The sequence below is a fragment of the Chrysochloris asiatica genome, unplaced genomic scaffold (genome assembly GCF_000296735.1).
Source record: "Chrysochloris asiatica unplaced genomic scaffold, ChrAsi1.0 scaffold00071, whole genome shotgun sequence".
NCBI classification, from domain to species: Eukaryota; Metazoa; Chordata; class Mammalia; order Afrosoricida; family Chrysochloridae; genus Chrysochloris; species Chrysochloris asiatica.
The window spans coordinates 430664-452598 of record NW_006408589.1 but is presented as its reverse complement, the minus strand read 5'-3'; the positions used below and the strand labels follow the sequence as shown (position 1 = coordinate 452598).

The 21935-nt window shown below is 40.9% G+C and overlaps 1 protein-coding gene and 1 pseudogene across 1 annotated transcript in view; one reads left to right on the top strand and one right to left on the bottom strand.

Moving 5' to 3' along the window:
* The window catches only part of SFXN1 (sideroflexin 1), a 69864-nt gene that overhangs the window by 13865 nt on the left and 34064 nt on the right, over nt 1-21935 (top strand). The window contains exon 2 of the mRNA XM_006864793.1: nt 15777-15949. Within this exon, the coding sequence (XP_006864855.1) occupies nt 15786-15949 (164 nt within the window). The 5' untranslated portion in view covers nt 15777-15785. The remainder of the gene's footprint in view (nt 1-15776; nt 15950-21935) is intronic.
* Nucleotides 14174-14572, bottom strand: LOC102830601 (annotated as a pseudogene).

The following is a 21935-nucleotide window of genomic DNA, read 5'->3' as shown; positions in this document are numbered from 1 at the left end:
TAGTTTCAAACCGCTGACCTTAAGGTTCGCAGTCCGATTCGTAACCACTACACTACCAGAGCTCCTTCAGTTAACCAGCTGGTTTTGTGAACTTGTTTGGAAAGTCACAGGTTGTGCTGGCCTAATTGGAGCAGATTGCTAACCAGCCCTAAAGCTTTAAGTGTGATAGGGAGTATATCAGGGCTTCAGACCCTTTGTTCAAACCTCAATGAAGACAGTAACTAGAATTATTCATGAGGATTCTGTGAAAAGCACTAAGTAATTTATAAAATGCAATACATTTGGGTTTATGTTCCTACGGATTTAACAAACCTTCATGATCAAATTATTTCTGCTTTGAATTTTTGGTTGATACCAATGTGTTTTCAGTAACGGGAGACATGCTGGAATCAAGGGACTGTTCTTTATTTGAGGTAATAGGGATTTTGAAATAATGCCACAAGACACATATGTCTCAAGTGGACTCGGTTGGTAGGATTAGTGGGGTGAAGCCTGTTTCTTCTGATTTATGTGTTGTACTACAGCTGGGATAGTAGATTCCCAAGAAATCTGAAAAGCTGAAATTGTTAGTGGATGATAATATATGTCTCGCAGGTCATGAAGGAATTAATAATGACTTGAAAAGAAATATGGAGCCAGTTAACATTTCCAGTGTAAAGTTAGCCCGACTGGCTGCATTTTGAATCATGAGTAGCCCCTGCATTATGTTTAATAGTTTTAAGATGGATCTTTCTCGGCTGCACCTCCTTTCCCCATCCTAACCACTGCTTATGCTTCTATCAGTGGGTTATGCATACACCCTGCCCCTGGTCTCTGAAGATGTGCACCCCTAGCCCTATCCTAACGGCTTGTGCACACACCCTACCCCTGGCTTATGCAAGATAATGTCAGACTGCCTATGTATAAATACTCTTTGAAAAATTGGGTCAGGGCTGCAGTCTTTCCCGTGTTTAGGGAGGCTATAGTTGCTGGCCAGCTAATAAAGGCTTCCTTGCTGATCCTGAGAGTCTTGAGTGGTCCTATGGGTTAATTGAGGCACAACATCAGTAGGCCTAGTTCCAATGAAAGGTACCCTGAGAGTGCAGTGGTTAAGGACTTAACTGGTAACCAAATATCGGCAGTTCAAACCCACCAGTCCCTCACTCCATAGGAGAAAGATGTGGTAGTATGTTTTCATACAGAGTATAGCTGTAGGGGTAGTTTTACTCTGTCTTGTTGGGTCACCTTGAGTCCGGAATCAACTCTCTGGCAATAAGCTGAGTGTTTTGGTATAGCTCCAGTCATTGTCTTCCACTTCTCACTCTCTTTGTCAATGTGAATAGAATGCAGATGTACAGTTTAATGATAATATACAAGGGTAAATAAATACTTCTACAAAATCATAGAAACTTTCATTAAATAAAAATATCCAACTATGAAGCTGTTTTTCTCAATACATTCTCCATCTAGGACTATACACTTCTGAAGACCATGTTTCCATCTCTCTACGTAGTGGTTACGAATCGGGCTGCTAATCTCACAGTTTGCAGTTCGAAACTACCAGCTGGAAGAAAGATGAGGCTTTCTGCTCCTGTAAAGATTTATAGCCTCGGAAATCCTGTACAAGGTCACTATGAGTCGGAACTGACTCCACAGCACATAACAACAACAACAACAACAACAACCCCTTCCCCAAAGAAGTCTAAGCTCTTCCACGTACCTTGTCAAAATGGCACTTTGGCATCCTCTAGGGACTCAAATTGTGTTCCTTTTTCAATACTGAATTTGGGGTTAAAAGATGTCTGAAGGGGCAAGATCAGGGCAGGAGGGCAGTTGCAGTAAGGTTTCCCAAGAAAATTCTTGTAGGACAGCCTTTGTTATACTGAAGAATGAGCAAGTACATGGTTGTGATAGGAGTGAAACTTTCCTGGCCTTTTTCTCATTAATTCAGTTTTCAGTATTAAAACAATAATAATCCTCCTTCCCCCCTCCCCCATGATCATCCTGTATCCTTAAAGAAAATCTACCAAGGTTACTCCTTTTGAATTCCAAATAGCAATCTCCATAACTTAATTTTTTGTAACAATGTTATATTGGAGTCCTGGTATAACACTGTACAGGATAAGCACTGGACTGCTAACCAAAAGATCAGCAGTTTAAACCTACCAGTCACTTCTAGGAAACTTTATATAGGAATGCTTGAGCAGAAACAGATTCCATACCATGGGAGAAGGATGAGGTTTTCTGCTCCCATAAAGATTTACAGCCTCAGAAACCCTGTGCAGGGTCGCTGTGAGTTGAAACCAACTCCATGGTACTTAACAACAACAAATAACAACAATGTGTTTTTAAATAGTATTTAAATAGTTGTAAATAGTATGTTAAATAGTATTTGTGTATACAAAGCCATGCGTAAAATGGATACTTTAATGTTTATTGTTAAAACTATTGGAAAAAGAATTTAAGTTAGAATCTTGTCTCAGATTTTATACTAAAATAAACTTCACATGAATTAAAGTGGTAAATGTTGAAATTATTGTTAAGTGCTGTTGAATTGGTTCAGCCTCATAGCAACCCTGTGCAGGGTTTTTGAGGAGCAGCTGGTGGATTTGAACCTCTTACGTTCAGAGCCCTGGTGTGGCACTGTGGGTTAATGCGACAGACTGCAAAGCTGTTTGAACTGCATGGTCAGCAGTTCAAGCTCAACTGCTGCTCCTTGGAAACCCTATACAGTGTCGCTATGGGTTGGAATCTACTCAACTTAACAACAACAACAACAACCTTGTGGTTCAAACTGACCTTGCAGTCCAATGCATTATCCTGCAGCATCACATGATTTTAAAATAGAAACCATCAAAAAAGAAAGAAAATGAACCTTCTGAACTGCCCTCTCTGCCTTGAATTTAACTGGGTCAGTGGATACCCTTTGGAAGTCACTATTTGAAACTACCAGCTGTTCCATGGGAGAAAGATAAGGCTTTCTCTTTCCATAAAGATTTACAGCCTCAGAAACCTTATATTTAAAAAAAAAAAAAAGGATCAGCTCTTTGAGGTAGCTCATCTCCACATAATATTTTGGTATCTTTTTAAGCTAAAAGCTTGCTAAAACTAAGATGTTCATTTAAAATTGAAAATGCCAAACCATCTGAGATCCCATCTGTAGAAGCTATTGCTATGGGTCTTCCACCAGCTTCCAGGCTTCGCTCAGTTTCTTCATTCATTGAAGGTGACAGTCTTCTCTCTCTTGGCTCATCTTTGGGCTCATCTTTGAAGTCTTCCCAACTTTCCTTAAAATACTTGATCCATCTAAAAACAAGTTAGTTTTCTGGTTTTGTTTTGTGGGGTGCAGCATTCCCATAAACTTGTTACAAACCTTCAATAGTTAGAGAAGTTGTCTACTTGAGTTTTGTTGAAAGTCTGATGTTAGCCCTGACCTCAAAATCTGTTTTTCTATGACATAAAGGTTTGTTTTTTGTTTTGTTTTGTTTTTTGAAGCACACTAATGGGACTTGAGACAAGCGTATTATTGAGAGTATTTGTCTGTAATCAGCCACTGATCTCAGACATAAGTTTGAACAGGTTTTGTTAAGAGTAAACCCATGCATGTATGCACTGGAGCCTTTGTAGCAATACTGTTTGACTTACCCTAGTGAAGTCAGCAACTGTGTAACTGACATATGAGTAAGTCAAGAAATGTTACATTAATTTCATTAACTATAAATTAGACCTTTGTTATAATAATTTAAAAATAGAGCAAGAAGTGATGCATTGTGACTGTCCTTGAAGGCTTAAGGGTGGGTCAGGACTATGTGAAGAACCTCTTTACAATCACAAATGAGCCATTCCTCTTTGTCTTCTATTTCTCTTGCTGGTCTGTTTCACTCACTTCAGATTTACTGAGCTGATGAAATTCTCTCACACATTCTGGAACCCTGTGTTTATCATCTTCTGCAGTCTTTACTGTTTGAGATATAACCTTTTTTTATAACCTTGCCACATCCACTGTTGGAAGATACATATATCTTCTCCAAAACATTGTGAACCATATGTATATCTTTGTGGTCATTTCTGTTGTCCTCAATATAGCAACGAGGTTGTACAGTAAAATTTGCAAAAGTTAGAAGCTGTGTAAGGTGAAAACTTGTCATACAAGAGAGGGAAAACTCAAGTATTTTCTAATAATAGTGATAGAAATGTTGTGACTGCACCCTGTCAAAGGCAGCAGACCTGTGAGACCCAGATAAACAAGACGGTCCCATTGAGTTCCGGCTCTTACAGGTTTCACTGCGTAACACAAGTACTTCAGTATTAGAGTCCTGGTGTGACGCTGTGGTTTAATGCACTGGACTGCAAAGTCGGTTTGAACCACAAGGTTGGAGGTTCAAGCTCACCAGCCACTCCTCGGAAACCCTGTACAGGATCTCTATGGGTCGGAACCGACTCGATGGCACTTCACAACAACAACTTCAGTATTAAATCAGTCATCCTTGATTCTGATTTGTGGCAGGCCCTTGTGTATCAGAGTGGAGCACTGTGGCCCACAGTTTGTTACTAGCTGATTTTTCAGAAGTAAAGTGCCAGGCCTTTTTTCTCATATACTTTGGATGAACTTTAGTCCTGAGAACCTCCAATCTTTCAGTTAGCATCTTCAGAAAGCACTAGAGAACCATGTGTTGTAGACCTGTCACCCTCCATTGCTGTGAAATGCTGTCTGAACCCTGTTGTCAGAGGTGTCTTTGGACCCTTCTAAACCATCTTGGGACCACAAGCAGCCTGGTGGCTGCATAATTTATGTGTATACCATACGGGGTAATCAAAACTCCCAGGACTTTGCTTCCTCCCTATACAGTGTTCCAGGTGACCCTCACCCCATGCTCAATCTGGTCAACTGATCTGTTTTTTAGATGAGATGCCCCAGTACACATCTCTAGTCCTGATACCCAATGTCTAAGCCCACTAGTATGTGGTACCCTGACTGCCATAGGCAGATGAATTGGTCGGGACAGGCTGGAAGGCAGAAGGGGGTGCTCCCTGGGGACCTCACACATGATGGCCAAGCCAGACCAACAGTTCTCCTTCATCCTGGACACCAAGGGTCAGGAGCCTGGACCCTAAGCATGTCTTCTTCAGGCTAGCCAGCCCAAGGACTGCCAAAGAGGAACCCCAAGCACATCTCAGCCTCGGTCCTGTGGTTCCCCCATCCTCAGTGTCAGCACAGAGAACCTCACCTAGTTAAGAGAACTCTGGCAGGCTGGTGCCACTGCTCTTCAATATGGAGCAGGAAGTAAGCTTAACAAAAGACTTGTACCAGTGGACTCAGACATAGTAACTGTGAGGATACTGTCGGATCAGGCAGTGTATTTATACTGATGGCTTAAGGTTGCTATGAGTTGGAAACAACTGGACGGCACCAAACAATGGAAAGCAACAACAATTGAAACATAGGTATCAGATTTACTCATTAACATTTTACTTTAAGATTCTGAGTTGTGTTGTTTGGTGCCATTAAGTCAGTACTGACTCATAGGGAACCTAAGCACAACAAAATGAAACACTGCCTCATCCTGCACCAACATTACTTTTATTGCTTCATTTCAGACCATTGCTGCTGTTACTGGGCCAGTCCATCTCTTTGGGAGTCTTCTTTTTATCTCTGACCCTCCACTTTACCAAACATGATATCCTTCTCCAGGGATGGATCCCTCCTGATAATATGTCCAAAGTATTAGAGACTTAAGTCTCACCATTCTGGCCTCCAAGAAGCATTTTGGTTGTATTTCTTCTAACACAGCTATGTTTGTTCTTTTGGCAGCCGTTGGTACTTTTAATATTCTCTAACACCATAGCTCAAATGCATCAATTCTCCTATGGTCTTCTTAATTTCCTGTCCAACTTCATTTGCATGTGAGACTATTGAAAATACCATGGCTTGGGTCAGGTGAACCTTAGTCCTCAAATGGCACTTCTGTTTAGTCTTTTTATTGTTGTTTTTAAAAAGGATACGTGTTATCAAGCCAAGTTCGTAGTTGTATTTTAAAGGCCCTGGATGTGCAGTGGTTAAAGCACCTGGCTGCTAACCTAAAGGTTACTAGCTGCTCCATAAAAGATTTCTTGTGCTGCCATAACACATTACCTTAGTAGCTTAGAAGAACACAGATGCATTCTTCTGCAGTTCTGGTAATCCAAAATCCAAAATGAGTCAGCAGGGCTGCATCCCTTCTGGGAGGTGCTCAGTGAGAATCTGTTTCCTTGCCTTTCCCAGCTTCTAGAGGTCACCCCCACTCTTCTAGCTGTGGCCCCATCTTTCCTGCTGACCTCTGCCCTGTCATCACTTCTTTCTTCTGACTTTGGCCCTCTTCCCTCACTCTTTCCCTCAGTGGGACTCTTGGGATTACACTGGTCTCATCCATTCCTTTTCTCAAAGTCCTCAACTTGATCACATCTGCAAAGGCCTTTGCTGTGTATGTGAAGCAGCATATCCAGTGTCTGGGGTTAGGATATGGGCATCTTTGGGGAACCACTAGTCTGCCCACCACAGTACAAAATCATGCCAATTGACATGGGGTTTCAGTGTCCACTTGGGGTAAGGGAACTGAACCTGGAGTCTCAAGATCAAAATTGGGATTCAAAACTCCTCCCTGCATTTCACAGAAGAAAGTAGAAATCTAAGATGTCTCTCATAGCCACCCATCCAGATGTTAAGCATAAATGAGAAATTGTGATACTGAGAACAAAAGATTTTAAAGGGGAAAAAAAAAATTGTTTGGTACTCAGTTTGATAAGAAGGAAATAGGCATCAGACATCCACTGGGGCACAGAGGGCCTCGGCCTCTGAAGGAAGGCATTGTCAGATCAGAGAGAAATGCAGAAGGAAATGTCTCTTGGCTTCACGCACCGTCCCAGCTTGGTTTGGAGAGAGTTGGACATGTACACCAACTGCACCATGCAGAACCATCATGCCCATCTTTGTGCTGGGCCAGTGGCTTCAGAATCTCCAGAAGGGAAATAGCAGTGGTCGTTTTATAAAACCCTTCAGGGGATTTTGATGTCTTCTGTTAGTGGAGAACCACTAAGCCAGTGGCTCTGTAGGAATAAATGGTTCTACCCAGGAGTCCTGGTGTGGCGCTGTGGGTTAATGCGCCAGACTGCAAAGCTCTTTGAACTGCAAGGTTGGCAGTTCAAGTGCACCAGCTGCTCCTCAGAAACCCTATATAGGTTCGCTATGGGTTGGAATCTACTCGACAGCACTTAACAACACCACCACCCAGGGCCAGATTATCAGATGTCAGCCATAGGATCAGGATTCTGCACAACTTCCTGCACTTCAGGAAATACATCTTGTAGGATGGTTTTGCTTTGTGAGATTCCTTCTCATTCTCTCTCTCTCTTTAGCCCCACTAGCACTAGGTCACAAGCTGGAGAACGCTATCCTTCATCCCTTGTCCACACTATCTTTTTTTTATCACCTAGCTGGGTCTGCGCAAATCAACTGCCTGCCAGCCTTTCTCTGAATTAGTCCCCCCTCAAGTTAAAACAGAGACTCATTGCCTCTGTGGATTTGTTAGTTCTCTATGATGACTCACAAAATTCATGGAGACTATACCATGAGCCAGGAACTATGGTTCATGGAAAAATTCCATGATCTTTTAATTCCATTTTTCCATGAACTTTTGGAAACCTTCTCTTACCCATTTATTGTAACCAGAAAGAACACAAACAAAAAGACCCATCAGGTAAGGTCTGGGACAGGTCCCGGTATGAGGCTCTCACTGTCCCCAAGGACATGCCACCCTCTCCTCTTCATGGATGATTTCAGCAACCCAGGAAGCACCAAAGAGCTCCAAGGTCCAGGTCCCCTTAGTCTAGGGCCATGGTGAACAAGCATGACTCAGTGGACATACGCTTACTGACGGCGTCATGCTCTCCTTTCTTGGGTGTGGTGCTTAGGGCTGCCACTCCATGTGTCTCTATTGCTGTTAGATTCCAAGGGTTACTCTCAGGAAACCAGAGACAAAGGCCAAACCAAGTTCTTTGTACCAAAGGAGTCATGCATTTTCTTTCTCTCCCACGTCACATCCAAGCTCATAAAATCCTGCTGGTTCCATCATCAGAATATCCAGAACTCTAGCACTAATCACCACTCTCACGCTACCACCCAGGTCTGAGCACCATCAGCGCTTGCCTGGATCCATGTTGTTGCCTCACAATTCATCCTGCTTCTGCTCTTGGTCTCCCCAGTTTATTTGCTAGCCATCAGCCAGACACATGTTTTTAAGTTTCCAGTCAGATTATATAACTCATCCCATTGGAACCATCCAACGACATTCCATTTCCTTCAGAGTAAAATGCAAAGGTCTGACAATAACCTTCAAGGCCCTGTGCTGTCCAGTTCAGTTTCTGCTTCAGACCTCTCCTGGTGACCTCTCATGTCTCCCTTTTCCTACTTTCCCTTTTCTTTACTCCAGCATCTTGTCTAATTACTATTCTATGAAGATACCTGACACATTCCTACCTTTGGGCCATTGCAGTGACTATTGCCTAGTGATTCTCATCTTCACTTCCTTCCTCTCTGGCTCCAGTGTTCTTTTCTCAGTGTGATCTCCCAAGACTTACAGTTCAAGAGCATTTCAAATCAAGCACTTGGCATAAGTAAAGTGGCTAATCTAGGATTTGAGGCTAGACCCTTTCCCAGCTTCTATGGTCATGCAAGTATACAATGTCCTATCTTGTTTTCAGAAAGGGGCCAAACACAAATGATTATATGAAACCTCCTTATGGCAAATGTTCTCAAAAAATACATTGTTACAAACAGGCTATGTTCAACTTATCTTACCATGCACTGAAACAATGCCTTTTGATTTGTGTGTACTAATCTTAAATAAAAGAGCTCTGGTAGCGTAGTGTTTACAAATCAGGCTGCGAACCGTAAGGTCAGCAGTTCGAAACTACCAGCTATTCTGTGGGAGAAAGATGAGGTTTTCTGCTCCTGTAAAGATTTATAGCCTCGGAAACCCTGTACAGGGTTGGAATCGACTCAACAGCACTTAACAACAAGAACAACAACCATCCTAAAAAATGCCTGCACTATCTTGTATCAGGAAATATTTGTCTTAAGATCAGTTAATCAGTACCTAGTAAACTTGTCTGCTATCTGATTGTGGAACACGCCCTACCCTGACATTGTCCTGTCACTGTCTGCAGCTGCAGCTGGCAGCATTTATATCCTTTAGACCTATCACTGTGAGAAACCATGCCTTTAACTCCCTAATATTGTAGGCCCTGCTGTTTGTCTAAACCTTGTATGAACATCTGTGTAATTATTGTGCCTCAATTTTGTGGTTTCATTATGATGGATCATGAAGTTCCTAATTCATACCATTCTTTAAACCTCTAATTGTGTTTTTGTTGTTAAGTGCTGTTAAGTGGTTCCAACTCATAGCAACCCTGTATGAGATTTCCATGGAGTGGCTGGTGGGTTTGAACCACCAACCCTGTGGTTGAAACAGACCTTGTGGCTTTATCCCACAGCACCACACCACAGCACTTCTTAAACCTGGTGGTGATGGTGGCCATGGAGTCATTTCCAACTCATAGTGACCTTATATAGGGTTTCTGAGGCTGTAAATCTTTATGGGAGCAGAAAGCCTCATCTTTCTCCCTCGGAACCGCTGGTAATTTTGAACTAGCTAACCTTGAGGTTAGCAGCCCAACTCGTAACCACTACGCTACCAGAGCTCCTTAAACCTAGATCTCTCTATTTTACCTTGACATAACATTTACTGGTTTTTGTGCTATAATACTACCTTACATAAAAATACAGTCTGTACTCATGAGCCTTCTTATTCTGTTCTGTTTCTTCCCTTTTATTATAATATATAATTATAATATCATTGCCTTTTATTGTGACGAGCAGTTTACCTATGTCTTAGGCTGTTTGTCTATTCCTTGCCACCCCAGTATCAGCTCCGATTTCTGTCATCTTTGCTCACTGATGTTGCCATACTGTCTGTTACATAGTGCCGCTGCTGCTGTGTACAGCTGAGTCCGTTCCAACTTATAGTGACTCATCTTTTAAACTGCTGCCTTTGTGGTTAGCAGCCCAACACCACCAGGCTTCTGTTACAGAGTAGGTGCCCAATAAGCCAATAGAAATGGCAGCAGCATTACCTTAAATGAAAACAGCTAAAGGATTTATCCTGCTAAAAATCTCTTCCATTTTGTATTTAAACTCTAGTCTGTGCTTTAATCACCTCCTATTTATTTACTCCATTGGAGTTTATACTCCGTATGATAAACACTCAACTATGAACCACAGAGTCTGTAGTTTGGACCCAGCAACCCGCTCCATGGGGGAGAGATGAGACTTTATGCTCTCAGAAAGATTTAAAACGTTGGAAACCCTATGTTGTTGTTAAGTGCCAATGAGTTGGTTCTGACCCATAGCAACCCTGTATAGGGCTTCTGAGGAGCAGCTGGTGAGCTTGAACTGCCAACCTTATGGTTCAAGCTGACTTTGCAATACAGCATATTAACCCACAGTGCCACACCAGGACTCTGCCAGAAACCCTAAACAGGGTCGCTATGAGTCAGAACCAGAACTTAACAATAACAACAATATCTCCCTTGGCTTATTGGTCACATATATTCAAACCCGGAGTCCTGGTGTGGCGCTGTGGGTTAATGCGTCAGACTGCAAAGCTGTTTGAACTGCAAGGTCGGCGGGTCTAGCTCACCAGCTGCTCCTTGGAAACCCTGTACAGGGTCGCTATGGGTCAGAATCGACTCAATGGCACTTAACAACAACAACAACATAGTCAAACCCAGGGAAGGACACTGCACACCATCCAGAGCCACGTGGTAGTTCCACTCAGAGAACACAGTGAGCAAGCAGGAACTGTAGTAACCAGGCTTTGTAGTAATGAGAGTGTGGTGATCCCTGATTCTTACAGAAGAATGTGATTGGCTTGTGTGAATAATTGATGGGCTGGCAGAGAACTGAAACAAGCTACTCAAGAATAAACCGCAACTCTGGTCCCTTTGATAAAAGAGTTATTTCACTAAAAGACCTTATCTGCAGGAGCAGAATGGTGAGGGGAACTGTTGTTGTTGTTAAGTGCCGTCGAGTCGGTTCCGACCCATAGCGACCCTGTACAGGGTTTCCGAGAGTGTAAATCCTATGGGAGTAGAAAGCCTCATCTTTCTCCCACGGAGCGGCTGGTAGTTTCAAACCGCTGACCTTAAGGTTCGCAGCCCGATTCGTAACCACTACGCTGAAGCACTTAAAAATGAACCTGATGGAAAATGACCTGGAAAAGAAAGCTACTACTGGAGCTGGTGTTAGAAGTGTAGGAAAGGAGAAGAGGTAAAAGAAAGTAATGATTTGAGACGTTAATTGTAGAGAGATCTAATCTCAGGAAATCACCGGTGATTCATGAGCAAACTCACCCATTTACATGGAGTTGATTTCAACTCATAGTGACATTAGGGGGCAGAGTCGAACTGCTCCTTAAGGATTCCAAGACTGTAAATCTTTATGGGAGCAGACAACCTCCTCTTTCTCCCAAAAAGCAACTAAGAATCATTATTTAAAAAAAATGTTTAACGGCTGACCTTCAAGTGCCTTCAAGTCAGTTCTGACTCACAAAGATTGTACAAAGGGTTTCCAAGAAGCCACTGGTGAGCTTGAACTGCTGACCTTGCAGTTCAAACTGACCTTGTAGTCCAGTACATTAATTCACAGAGCCACACCAGGACTCCTTGAGAAATGCTGTCCAACCAGGGCTCCTTTCATAGACAAAGATGCACATTATTTATAATTATAAAAAAACAAAAATAGCATCAGCATTAAAGACATAGTTGTATATCCATATGAATATTTAATGCCATGGGAAGTTTCCACTTCTGAAGTAAATGAAAAGAAAAACCAGGATATTAAAATACAGAATACAGAGTTATTGTTAAGTGCTGTCGAGTTGGTTCCGACTCAGTAGTGACCTTGTATAGGGTTTCCCAGGAGCAGTTGCTGAGTTTGAACCACTGACCTTGCATTCCAGCCCATTAACCCTCAGCACCACACCAGGACTCCCAAAGTTCTAACTATACCTTGTTGTTGTTGTTAAGTCCTGTGGATTTGCCACACCAGAACTTCTACAAAACATTAGCAGTGATTATTTAAGAGTGATTGAATTATGGGTGATTTTATTTCTTTATCCTTTATTTTCTACCATAAGCATGTATTATGCAAAATACAGTAGACATGTCTTAACAGCAATGCAGTGCATTTCTAAAATAAGTGTATGTTACTGACAAAAATACATTAATTACATTTTTTAAAATAATGATTTGTAGCCAGAAAATAGAAATTTCATGTTGGAAATTGCCTGCTACAGTGTGTAGTTGATGGAGCTATCTGATGTCTTTTTTCTATTGTGCTCCTGGTAGGTTGAAGAACATCATTTGAAACTTTTATTTGGCATTTAATGTTCAGAGCAGGGTTGAATGAATCTGAATCTTTTTAAATTGTATGAAAGGGACTTCAAAAGTTTGTGGAAAATTCCATTATCTTTTAATGACATTTTTCTGTGAAATTTTTGAAGCCCCCTCATATATGTTTAACAAACTTTCTTTGCCTGTTTAGTCAGTTCTGGAGCTCAGGTAGCACTGCAGGATATTCACTGGACTGCTAACTGCAAGGTCAGCCAGCAGTTCAAACCCACCAGCTGCTCCGAGAGAGAAAGGTGAGGCCTTCTGGTCACTATGCGTCAGTTCACTGGCAGTGGGTGGTTGGGACTGGTGACCCACTGGCTCCACTGCTACCTGAAAGATTGGCAGTTGAAACCAACCAACTACTCCACAAGAAAATGATGTGTCAGTTTCCTTCCAGAAAGATTGTTGTTGTAATGTGCCGCAGAGTTGGTTCCAACTCATAGTGACCCTGTACAGGGTTTCCAAGGCCTTGAATCTTTACGGGAGCAGAAAGCCTCATCTTTCTCCCGTGGAACAGCTGGGAGTTTCAAACTGCTGACCTTGTGGTTCACAGCCCTATTCGTAACTACTATGCCACCAGAGCAGCCTTGGAAAACCTATGGGGCAGTTCACAGAATTGTCTCAATGGCAATGGTTTTACTAGAAGGGAAAAAATAAATAAAATAGTGGACCAGAACATAGAAGTTATTTCCAAATGTTGATAAAAATATTGAAAAATTGGACCCTTTACCTACATTGCTGGTGTGAATGAACATATATATGTATATATGTTGTTGTTAAGTGCTGTCAAGTTCGTTCCGACTCTTAGCGATCCTGTATAGGGTTTCCACGAAACGGTTGGTGAGCTTGAACTGCCTTTGCAGTCCAGTGCATTAGAGTTGTGGTGTGGCGCCTTGGGCTAACGCGCTGGACTGCAAAGTCAGTTTGAACCACAAGGTCGGTGGTTCAAGCTCACCATCTGCTCCTTGGAAATCTTATACAGCGCAGCTATGAGTTGGAACCAACTCAGTAGCACTTAACAACAGCAACAACATATATATGTTCATATACATATAAATTCAATAACTTTTTTTGGGGGGGAATGTAAATTGTCAGTTTTTTATTGGAAAGCAAATATATAACTTGGAATGGATTTAATGCAAATTGTACCATAAACAGATTTTCTTTAAGTGGCTAAACAAAGTTTAAAAAGCAAGTAACAATAAAAGAAAATGTTTCTGGTTCAGGACCAGCAGTACAGAAAAATAGTGTACAAGCACCTGGATAACACACCCATTTTGCAATAGTGCAACTTTGAGTACATATTGTTGACTGTCCAACACCCACTCAGAGTTACAATTCCACACTTGAACAAAAAACATGTTGACAGTTCCTAAAGAACACTACTTAAAAAACGGTATAACCCAGATGTTTCCTCATTTGACCAACTCCATCTAAGTTTAGATGTGCGGCAGGGCTTAGATATATCCAGAGTAAGCTGCATGTTACATGTTACTTGATCACTTTTCTAAAATAAGGTTTCAGGACAATGACAGTAAGATAAGGGAAGAAAACATGGAGGAATGAAGTCCTAATGACTATACATACATATTCTTTTGACAGTAAGGGGAAACCTCTTACAGATAAGTTACAAACAAAGAAAAGGCAAATAAACAGTTTTGTACAAGAAATTGAACACATTCTCCACAATGTCTTCACTTTGCTGTCATCATTCTTGCCCATCACTATCAATATCTGCTTCCCTGATCAGTTCATCAGCCTCTTCATCTGTTAACTTCTCTCCAAGGTTTGTCATCACGTGACAAAGTTCTGCTGCACTAATAGAGCCATTGCCATCCTTATCAAACACATGGAATGTTTCTCTAATGTCTTCTTCACTGTCTGTGTCTTTCATTTTTCTTTCCATCATTGTCAGAAATTCTGGGAAGTCAATTGTGCCATTACCATCAGCATCTGCTTCATTAATCATGTCCTGTAATTCTGCTTCTGTGGAATTCTGCCCAAGAGACCTCATTACAGTTCCCAATTCCTTTTTCGTTATATTGTCAAATAGTGAAAAAGCTTCGTTGAATTCTGCAATCTGCTCTTCAGTCAGTTGGTCAGCCATACTGCAAGTGCTACCGGTCTCCAAGATGCAGTCACACAACCACTCAGTTTGCTAGCTCCACTCAGACTAACTTCAACAACTTTTTAGTAAAAAGACAAATAGCCCAATCAAACAGTGAGCACAGGACTTGAATAGATGTTTTATCAAAGAAAGACCACCAAACACAAGAAAAGATGTTCAATGTCATTAGCCATCAGAGAGCTGGTAATCAAAACCACACTGGAATACCATTTTACTTCCATTTGGATTTTACTTAAGGAACCCTTGTGTGGTACAATGTCGGTGGTTCAAATTTAGCAGCACCTCCTCAGAAACCCTATACAGGGTCACTTGGCATCACTTAACAACAACGACAATAACAAGATGGATTAAGGAGTCCTGGTGTGGTACTGTAGGTTAAGCATTGGATTGTTAGCCACAAACTCAGCGACTCAAACCTACCATCCACTCCTCAGAAACTCTATACTAACTTGATGATGCATAACAACAGGATCCCTAAAAGAGCCCTGGTGGCACAGTGGGTAAAGCTTTGGGCTTCTGATTGCAAGGTTGGTTGTTCAAATCCACCAGCTGTTCCACAGGAGAATGGTGAGGCTGTTTGTTACCATAAATATTTACTTACAGTCTTGGGAACCTCATAGAGCATTTCTGTGTTCTCTTAAAGGGTTGCCATGAGTCAGAATCTATGGGTGTGAGTAGAATGGTTAGATTAAAAAACACACACATCAAGAAAATAACTAAAGTCATTTGATGGTGTTTATTCACTGATATTTCACCCAGAAAAAAAAACATTATAAAACTTCAGATCCTGTTACTACTGATTTTCTTTTTTTTGACTTTCATATGTGTACTTACCAACTACTCTATGGGAGAAAAATGAGGTTTTCTGCTCCTGTAAAGATTTACAGCTTCGCAAACACAATACAGGGTCGCAGTGAGTTGGAACCAACTCCACAGCACACCACCACCACCACACCATGTGTATATTGTTCTAGAATGTTTCTAGGTTTCAAAAAATAAAAAATAAAAATGATGGGATACTGGATACTTAGAAAAATCTAGAAAGTGGTTGAACTTTGGTTAAGACTAATTGAAGCATTTCTATAAATTGGAGGAGTGTAAAACTCTTTTCCTGAACATTAGTGTGACTCTATTGTATAGTGACATTGTAACCCCTAAGTAAACCCTCTTTGATTCTCTAAAGTCTAGGACAATGTCAGGAGAACTACCACTAAACATCAATATTAAGGAGCCTCGATGGGACCAAAGCACTTTTGTTGGACGCGCCAATCATTTCTTCACTGTAACTGACCCCAGGAATATCTTGTTAACCAACGAACAACTAGAGAATGCAAGAAAAACAATACATGATTACAGGTAACATTCATTTCTTTTAGAGTGATAGAGCAATAGCTGATGTTAACCTATTGTCTTTAAACACTCCCTTCGTGATTTAAAAATAAATTTTGGGGGCTTTGGAAAGGGGAAAGGAAAAAGAGGAAGAAAATGTCCTGTTTTCTGCCCCCATTGCTTACCCTTAACATAGATAGCTAATGCTCTTACCAACTGCTGTTGAGTCAACTGTGGCTCATGGCAACCCCATGTATGTTAGGGTAGAACTGTGTTCCATAGAGTTTTCAATGACTGAATTTCCAGAGGCAGATCACTAAGTCTTTCTTCTAGAGGTCCCTCTGAGAGGACTCGAACCTCCAACTTTTCCATTAACAGCTGAGCACATTAACTGTTTGCACCATTCAGGATTTCCATCCAAGGTTCACAGAAAACTGAAAATGAGAAAATCATCCCTCCAACCCATAGCTACTAATCTGTGAGTTTGCCTTTTCCAGCAATCTGTCTCTTTTCCACAGTACTCCGACCCTCTGTATCTTTCTCTGTCCAGATAGAGACAGTGTCTTGAAAGCAAAAAGAAACAGTTAGCAAGAACTAAGGGAGATTGGTTATTTCAGAGATAGAGGTGCACTGAATAAACTTCTGCAGAAAATGATGTTGGAGGCAGTGCCTGTAGGAGTTTAAAGACTTGAGGAACACTCCATCAGTTCAGACAGCCAGGCATGAGGTAAGAGAAGATACTACTTATCTAAATATGCAAAGGTAGACATCTTTCTGTTATTCTCTGCTTTCAGCCAAGATCCATCTGACATCAACAATTTTACATGTACGTTATATTAATGATACTGTCTGATGATTTCCTTATTCCATTGGGTTACGTCTCTTTGGAATGGGCACAAATAGGGATCTCTTCTAATTAACTGGTCAGGTAGCTGTCTTCTAAATTTCTTGGCATAGATGAGTGAGTGCCTCCAGTGCTGAAATCAGTTTGTTGAAAGATTTCAATTTGTATTCCATCAATTCCCGGAGCCTTGTTCTTTGCCAATGCCTTTGGTGCACCTTGGACTTCCTTCAGTATCATTTGCTCTTGATCATATGCCACCTCTTGAAGCCGTTGAACATCAACCATTTCTTTTTGGTACAGTGACTGAGTATTCCATCTTTTGATGCTTTCTGCCTTCAATATTTTTCCCATGTTGTTGTGGTGTGCCGTAGAGTCAGTTCTGACTCATAGTGACACTCTATAGACTTTCCAAGGAGCAAATGGTGGGTTTGAACCACCAACCTTGTGATTAGTAGTCCAGTCCTTATCCTGCAATTGAGACTTGCATTTTTTCTTCAGTTCTTTCAGCTTGAGAAATGCTGAGCATGTACTTCCCTCTTAAATGTCTAACTCCAGGTCTTTGCACATTTCATTATATTTGTGTTCTTGAGCTGCTCTTGGAGATAAACTGTTCATGTATTTTATTTTTTCCTTTCTTCCATTTGCTTTAGCATCTGTATGCTGGAGAGCAAGTTTCAGAGTCTCTTCTGACATCCATTTTTGTCTTTTTTTGTTTTTTAATGACCTTTTGCTTTCTTCTTGTATGATGTTCTTAATGTCATCCTACAACACTTCTGGTCATTGGTCATTAGTGTCTAATGTATCAAATCTTTTCTTGAGATGATCTCTAAATTCAGATGGATTATATTCAGGGTCATATTTTTATTTTCATAGACTTCTTGTAATATTTTTCTGCTTCAGGCAGAACTTGCATATGAGCAATTGATGGTTTCTTCTGCAGTCTGCCCCTGGCCTTATTTTGCCTGATGATGTGGAACTTTTCCACCATCTCTTCCAACAAATATGTTGTTGCTGTTGTTGTTAAGTGCCGACCCTGTGCAGGGTTTCCCAGGAGAAGCTGGTGGGTTTGAACTGCTTGTGGTTTGCAGTTCAGTGCTGATCATACAGCACCACATCAGAAATCCTCCAACACATATAGCAATTTGATGTCTGTGTATTCCATCTGGTGAGGTCCATGTGTATAGTCATCTTTTATGTTGTTTAAAAAGGCATTTCCCATAAAGAAGTCATTGTTTCTGCAAAATTCTAGCATGCGATCTCCATCATCATTTTTATGGTCATAATTTTCTTCCTCTTTGTTTCTTACGTTTTCATTCCAATCACAAGTAACTATCAAAACATCTTGAATGCATGTTTGATCAATTTCAGACTGAAGAAGTTAGTAGAATTCCTCAATTTCATCATCACTGGTTTTAGTGGTTGGTACATAAATTTAAATAATAGTGGTATTAACTGGTCTTCCTTGTAGGTAGATGGATATTATTACAGCATTGTACTTCAAGAGATATCTTGAAATGTTCATTTTGATGATGAATATGACACGATTCCTCTTCATTTTGTCATTCCTGGCATAGTAAAGCATGTGATTGTCAGGTTCAGAATGGCCAATACCAGTCCATTTCAGATCACTAATGCCTAGGATATCAATCTTGATGTGTTCCATTTAATGTTTGACAGCTTTCAATTTTCATAGATTCATGCTTCATACATCCCATGTTCTGATTATGGAATCATTACAATGAATGAGTCTTCCAGAACATTTCATAGTTTTCCTGAGAAACCTGTACATAGATCTAGAAGTAGTCATTTGAACAGAACAAGGGGACACTGAATGCTTTAAAATCAGGAAAGTGTGCACCAGGGTTGTATACTTTCATCATATTTAGTCTGTATGCTGAGCAAATAATCCAAGAAGATGGATTATATGAAGAAGAATGTGGCATCAGGATTGTAGAAAGGCTCATTAACAACCTGAGATGCAGTTTATACAATCTTGGTTGCTGAAAGGGAAGAAGATTATGATACTGATGAAGACCACAACCTTCAATATGGGTTGCACCTCAATGTAAAGGAAACAAAAATACTCACAACTGGACCAATATAATAAATAGATTGCAGTTGTCAGATACGTCATTTTTTCTTGGATCCACTGTCAACATTCATGGAAACAGCAGCTAAGAAATGAAACGCTGTATTGTATTAGGCATATCTACTGCACAAGACCTCTTTAAAGTGTTCAAAAGAAAAGATGTCAGTTTGAGACTATGGTGCACCTGACCCAAGTCATGGCATTTTCAGTCACCTCATATGAATGTGAAAGTTGGACAGTGGATAAGGAAGCTTATAAAAGAATGAATGCATTTGAGTTTTGGTGTTGGCAAAAAATATTGAAAGTACCCTGGACTTCCAGAAGAACCAACAAATCTGTGTTGGAAGAAGTACAAGCAGAATGCTCCTTAGAAGCCAGGCTGGTGAAACTTTGTCTCTCACAATTTAGACATATTTTCATGAGGGTCCCTAAAGCAGGACATCATGTTAGTAAAGTGGAGGGTCGGTGAAAAAGAATACCCCCAATGAGCTGGATTGGTACAGTAGCAGCAGCAATGGGCTCAAGCATAGCAATCATTATGAGGCTGGCTTAAGACCAGCAATTTCATTGTGCTGTGTATAGGGTGGCTATGAGTCGGAACTGACTGGAGGCCACCTAACAACAACAACAACATATAGGTAGTCTGTCAATCAGGGATGTGCAGACTTTTTCCATTAGAGACATTTAATAAATATCTTTGGCTTTGCTGACTGTAAAGTGCATATTCTTCATGTTTCTGTTTTGTTGTTGGTTGTAATGGATCAGTTCTGATGTACATGGGACGGGAATCCCATGTACAACAGAACAAAATGTTGTCTGGTCTCACTCCATCTTCTTGATCGTTGGTACTAGACTGCAGGGTCGAGTTGAATTGCAAGGTGGCAGTTCAGATCTACCAGCCGCTCCTTGGGAACCCTGTACAGGGTCACTATGAGTCAGAAATGTCTTGGTGGCATTTACCAACAACAATAACTCATGTACCCGAAAGAAATATACCTTAGATAGGTACTTCACTGCCAGGTAGGCAGTTGATGAAGGAACCAAGGACAGTCATAAGCATTTCTAATTACTCAGCCAGGGCAGATGTTGCCATGTGCTGATGTGAACAAAGTGGCGACATCCTGACAACAAAGTGTCATGGATCCTTACGAAAAGGTACTGAAGAACAAGGAAAAGGAAGACAAGGAGAAGCACATTCCAGCAATTAAGAGAAATCATCTTTATGAATCTGTAACCAAAAGCCATAAAAAGAGGAGAAGCTGAGACGAACAGACATCCAGGTAAGGAAGAATTACAAAGAACCTAAAAAGGTACAAGCAGAATGGAATTCTTCACTGGAGGTTGGTTTAGACGTAAACAACAGTCATGGTGTAGGGCAAAAGTAGGGACGAGATGCAGAGAACACAACTAAGAAGTTCCCCAAGGATATGGATCAGAGGATGGCAAGGTTTTTCTGTAAAGGTGGTTGCTGTTGCTTCTAAGTCAATTCCAACTTGTAGCCACCCTATACGATAGAATAGAAATGCCCCATAGGGTTTCCAAGGCTGTAAATCTTTATGAGAGCAGATTGCCAACTCTTTTCTCCAGCATAGCAGCTGGTAGGTTCGAACCACTGACCTTTTGGTTAACAGCTGGGAGCTTAACCATTGCACCATAAGGGCTTGTTTTTCTGGAAGGGACTAGATGGTAAATATTTCAGGTTTTGTGGGGCACATAGGGTTGTTGTCTTCTATACGTATTCTTATTTGTTTGCTTATTACATATAAGCTGCCTTCCAGTCAAATCCAACTCATGGAGATGCTATGTCAGAGTAGAACTGTGCCCCATTGGGCTTTCAGTAACATCTTCCAGATGTAAATTGCCAGACCTAACTTCTGAGGTGCCTCTGGGTATACATGAACCTCCAACCTTTTCATTAACAGCCAAGTACATAAACTGCACCCCCAGGGAATCCAGCTTGTTTTACAATCTTTAAAAGATGCAAAACCATTGGTTCATAGACTATTTAGAAACAGACTGTAGGGTATAGCTTCACAACCTCTGATATAGACCAAAAGGAGAAAGGTGTGGAAAGACTGTATTTAAGTGAGGGAGAGAATAGATAGTGAAGATAAAATTCATTCTAATAAAGTAGAAACTATGGGAAAAGTACAAAAGAAGCAATATAAAATATATAACAGAGATTTTCTCAGGTGAGGAAAGACATAGCTCTTATTTTTTAATTAAATTAAAGAGACTGGCCATCACTGTTTAAATTTTATTTTTCCAAACTTGAACATGGGCCTTTCTTTTTTCTGTGACTTCTAAAATCTTAGCAAACATTTCCCCAGAATACTTGCATTATGAGTCATTCTCTTTAAAGAAGGAGCAAGTCAGGATGCTTTTATCATCTCTATTATGTAACATTTCCCCAGAAGCCCTATTCAGTTCAGTAAGGCATGGAAAAGCACACAGTATTTTCCTTATTTGCAAATGATGGCATTCTCAACAATCAACTGAAATAACAGTGGAACTAACAAAAGAATACTATTGTTGTTTGGTGCTGTCCAGTCGGTTCAGACCGTATGCACAACAGGACAAAGCACTGCCCAGTCCTGCGTCATCCTCAAAATTGTTGCTACGCTTGAGTCCATTGCTGTTACCACTGTGCCAGACCATCTTGTTGGGAGCCTTCCTCTTTTTCTCTGACCCTCCACCTTACCAAACATGATATCCTTCTCTGGTGACTGGTCCCTCCTGACAATATGTCTGAAGTATGAGAGATGAAGTCTGGTCATTCTGGTTTCTAAGGAGCATTCTGGCTGTTATTTCTTCTGACACAGATTTGTTTGTTCTTCTGACAGTCTGTAACTTAAATGTACCATCTCTTCTATGGTCTTCCTTCTTTATTGTCCAACTTTCACACGCATATGATTTTATTGAAAATACCATGGCTTGGGTCAGGCACACCTTAGTCCTCAGACTAACATCTTTTCTCTTGAGCACTTTAAAGTGTTCTTGTGCAGCAGATTTGCCTAGTGCGATGTGGCATTTAACTTCTTGACCACTTTTTCCCTGAGTGTTGAGAGTGGATCGAGACA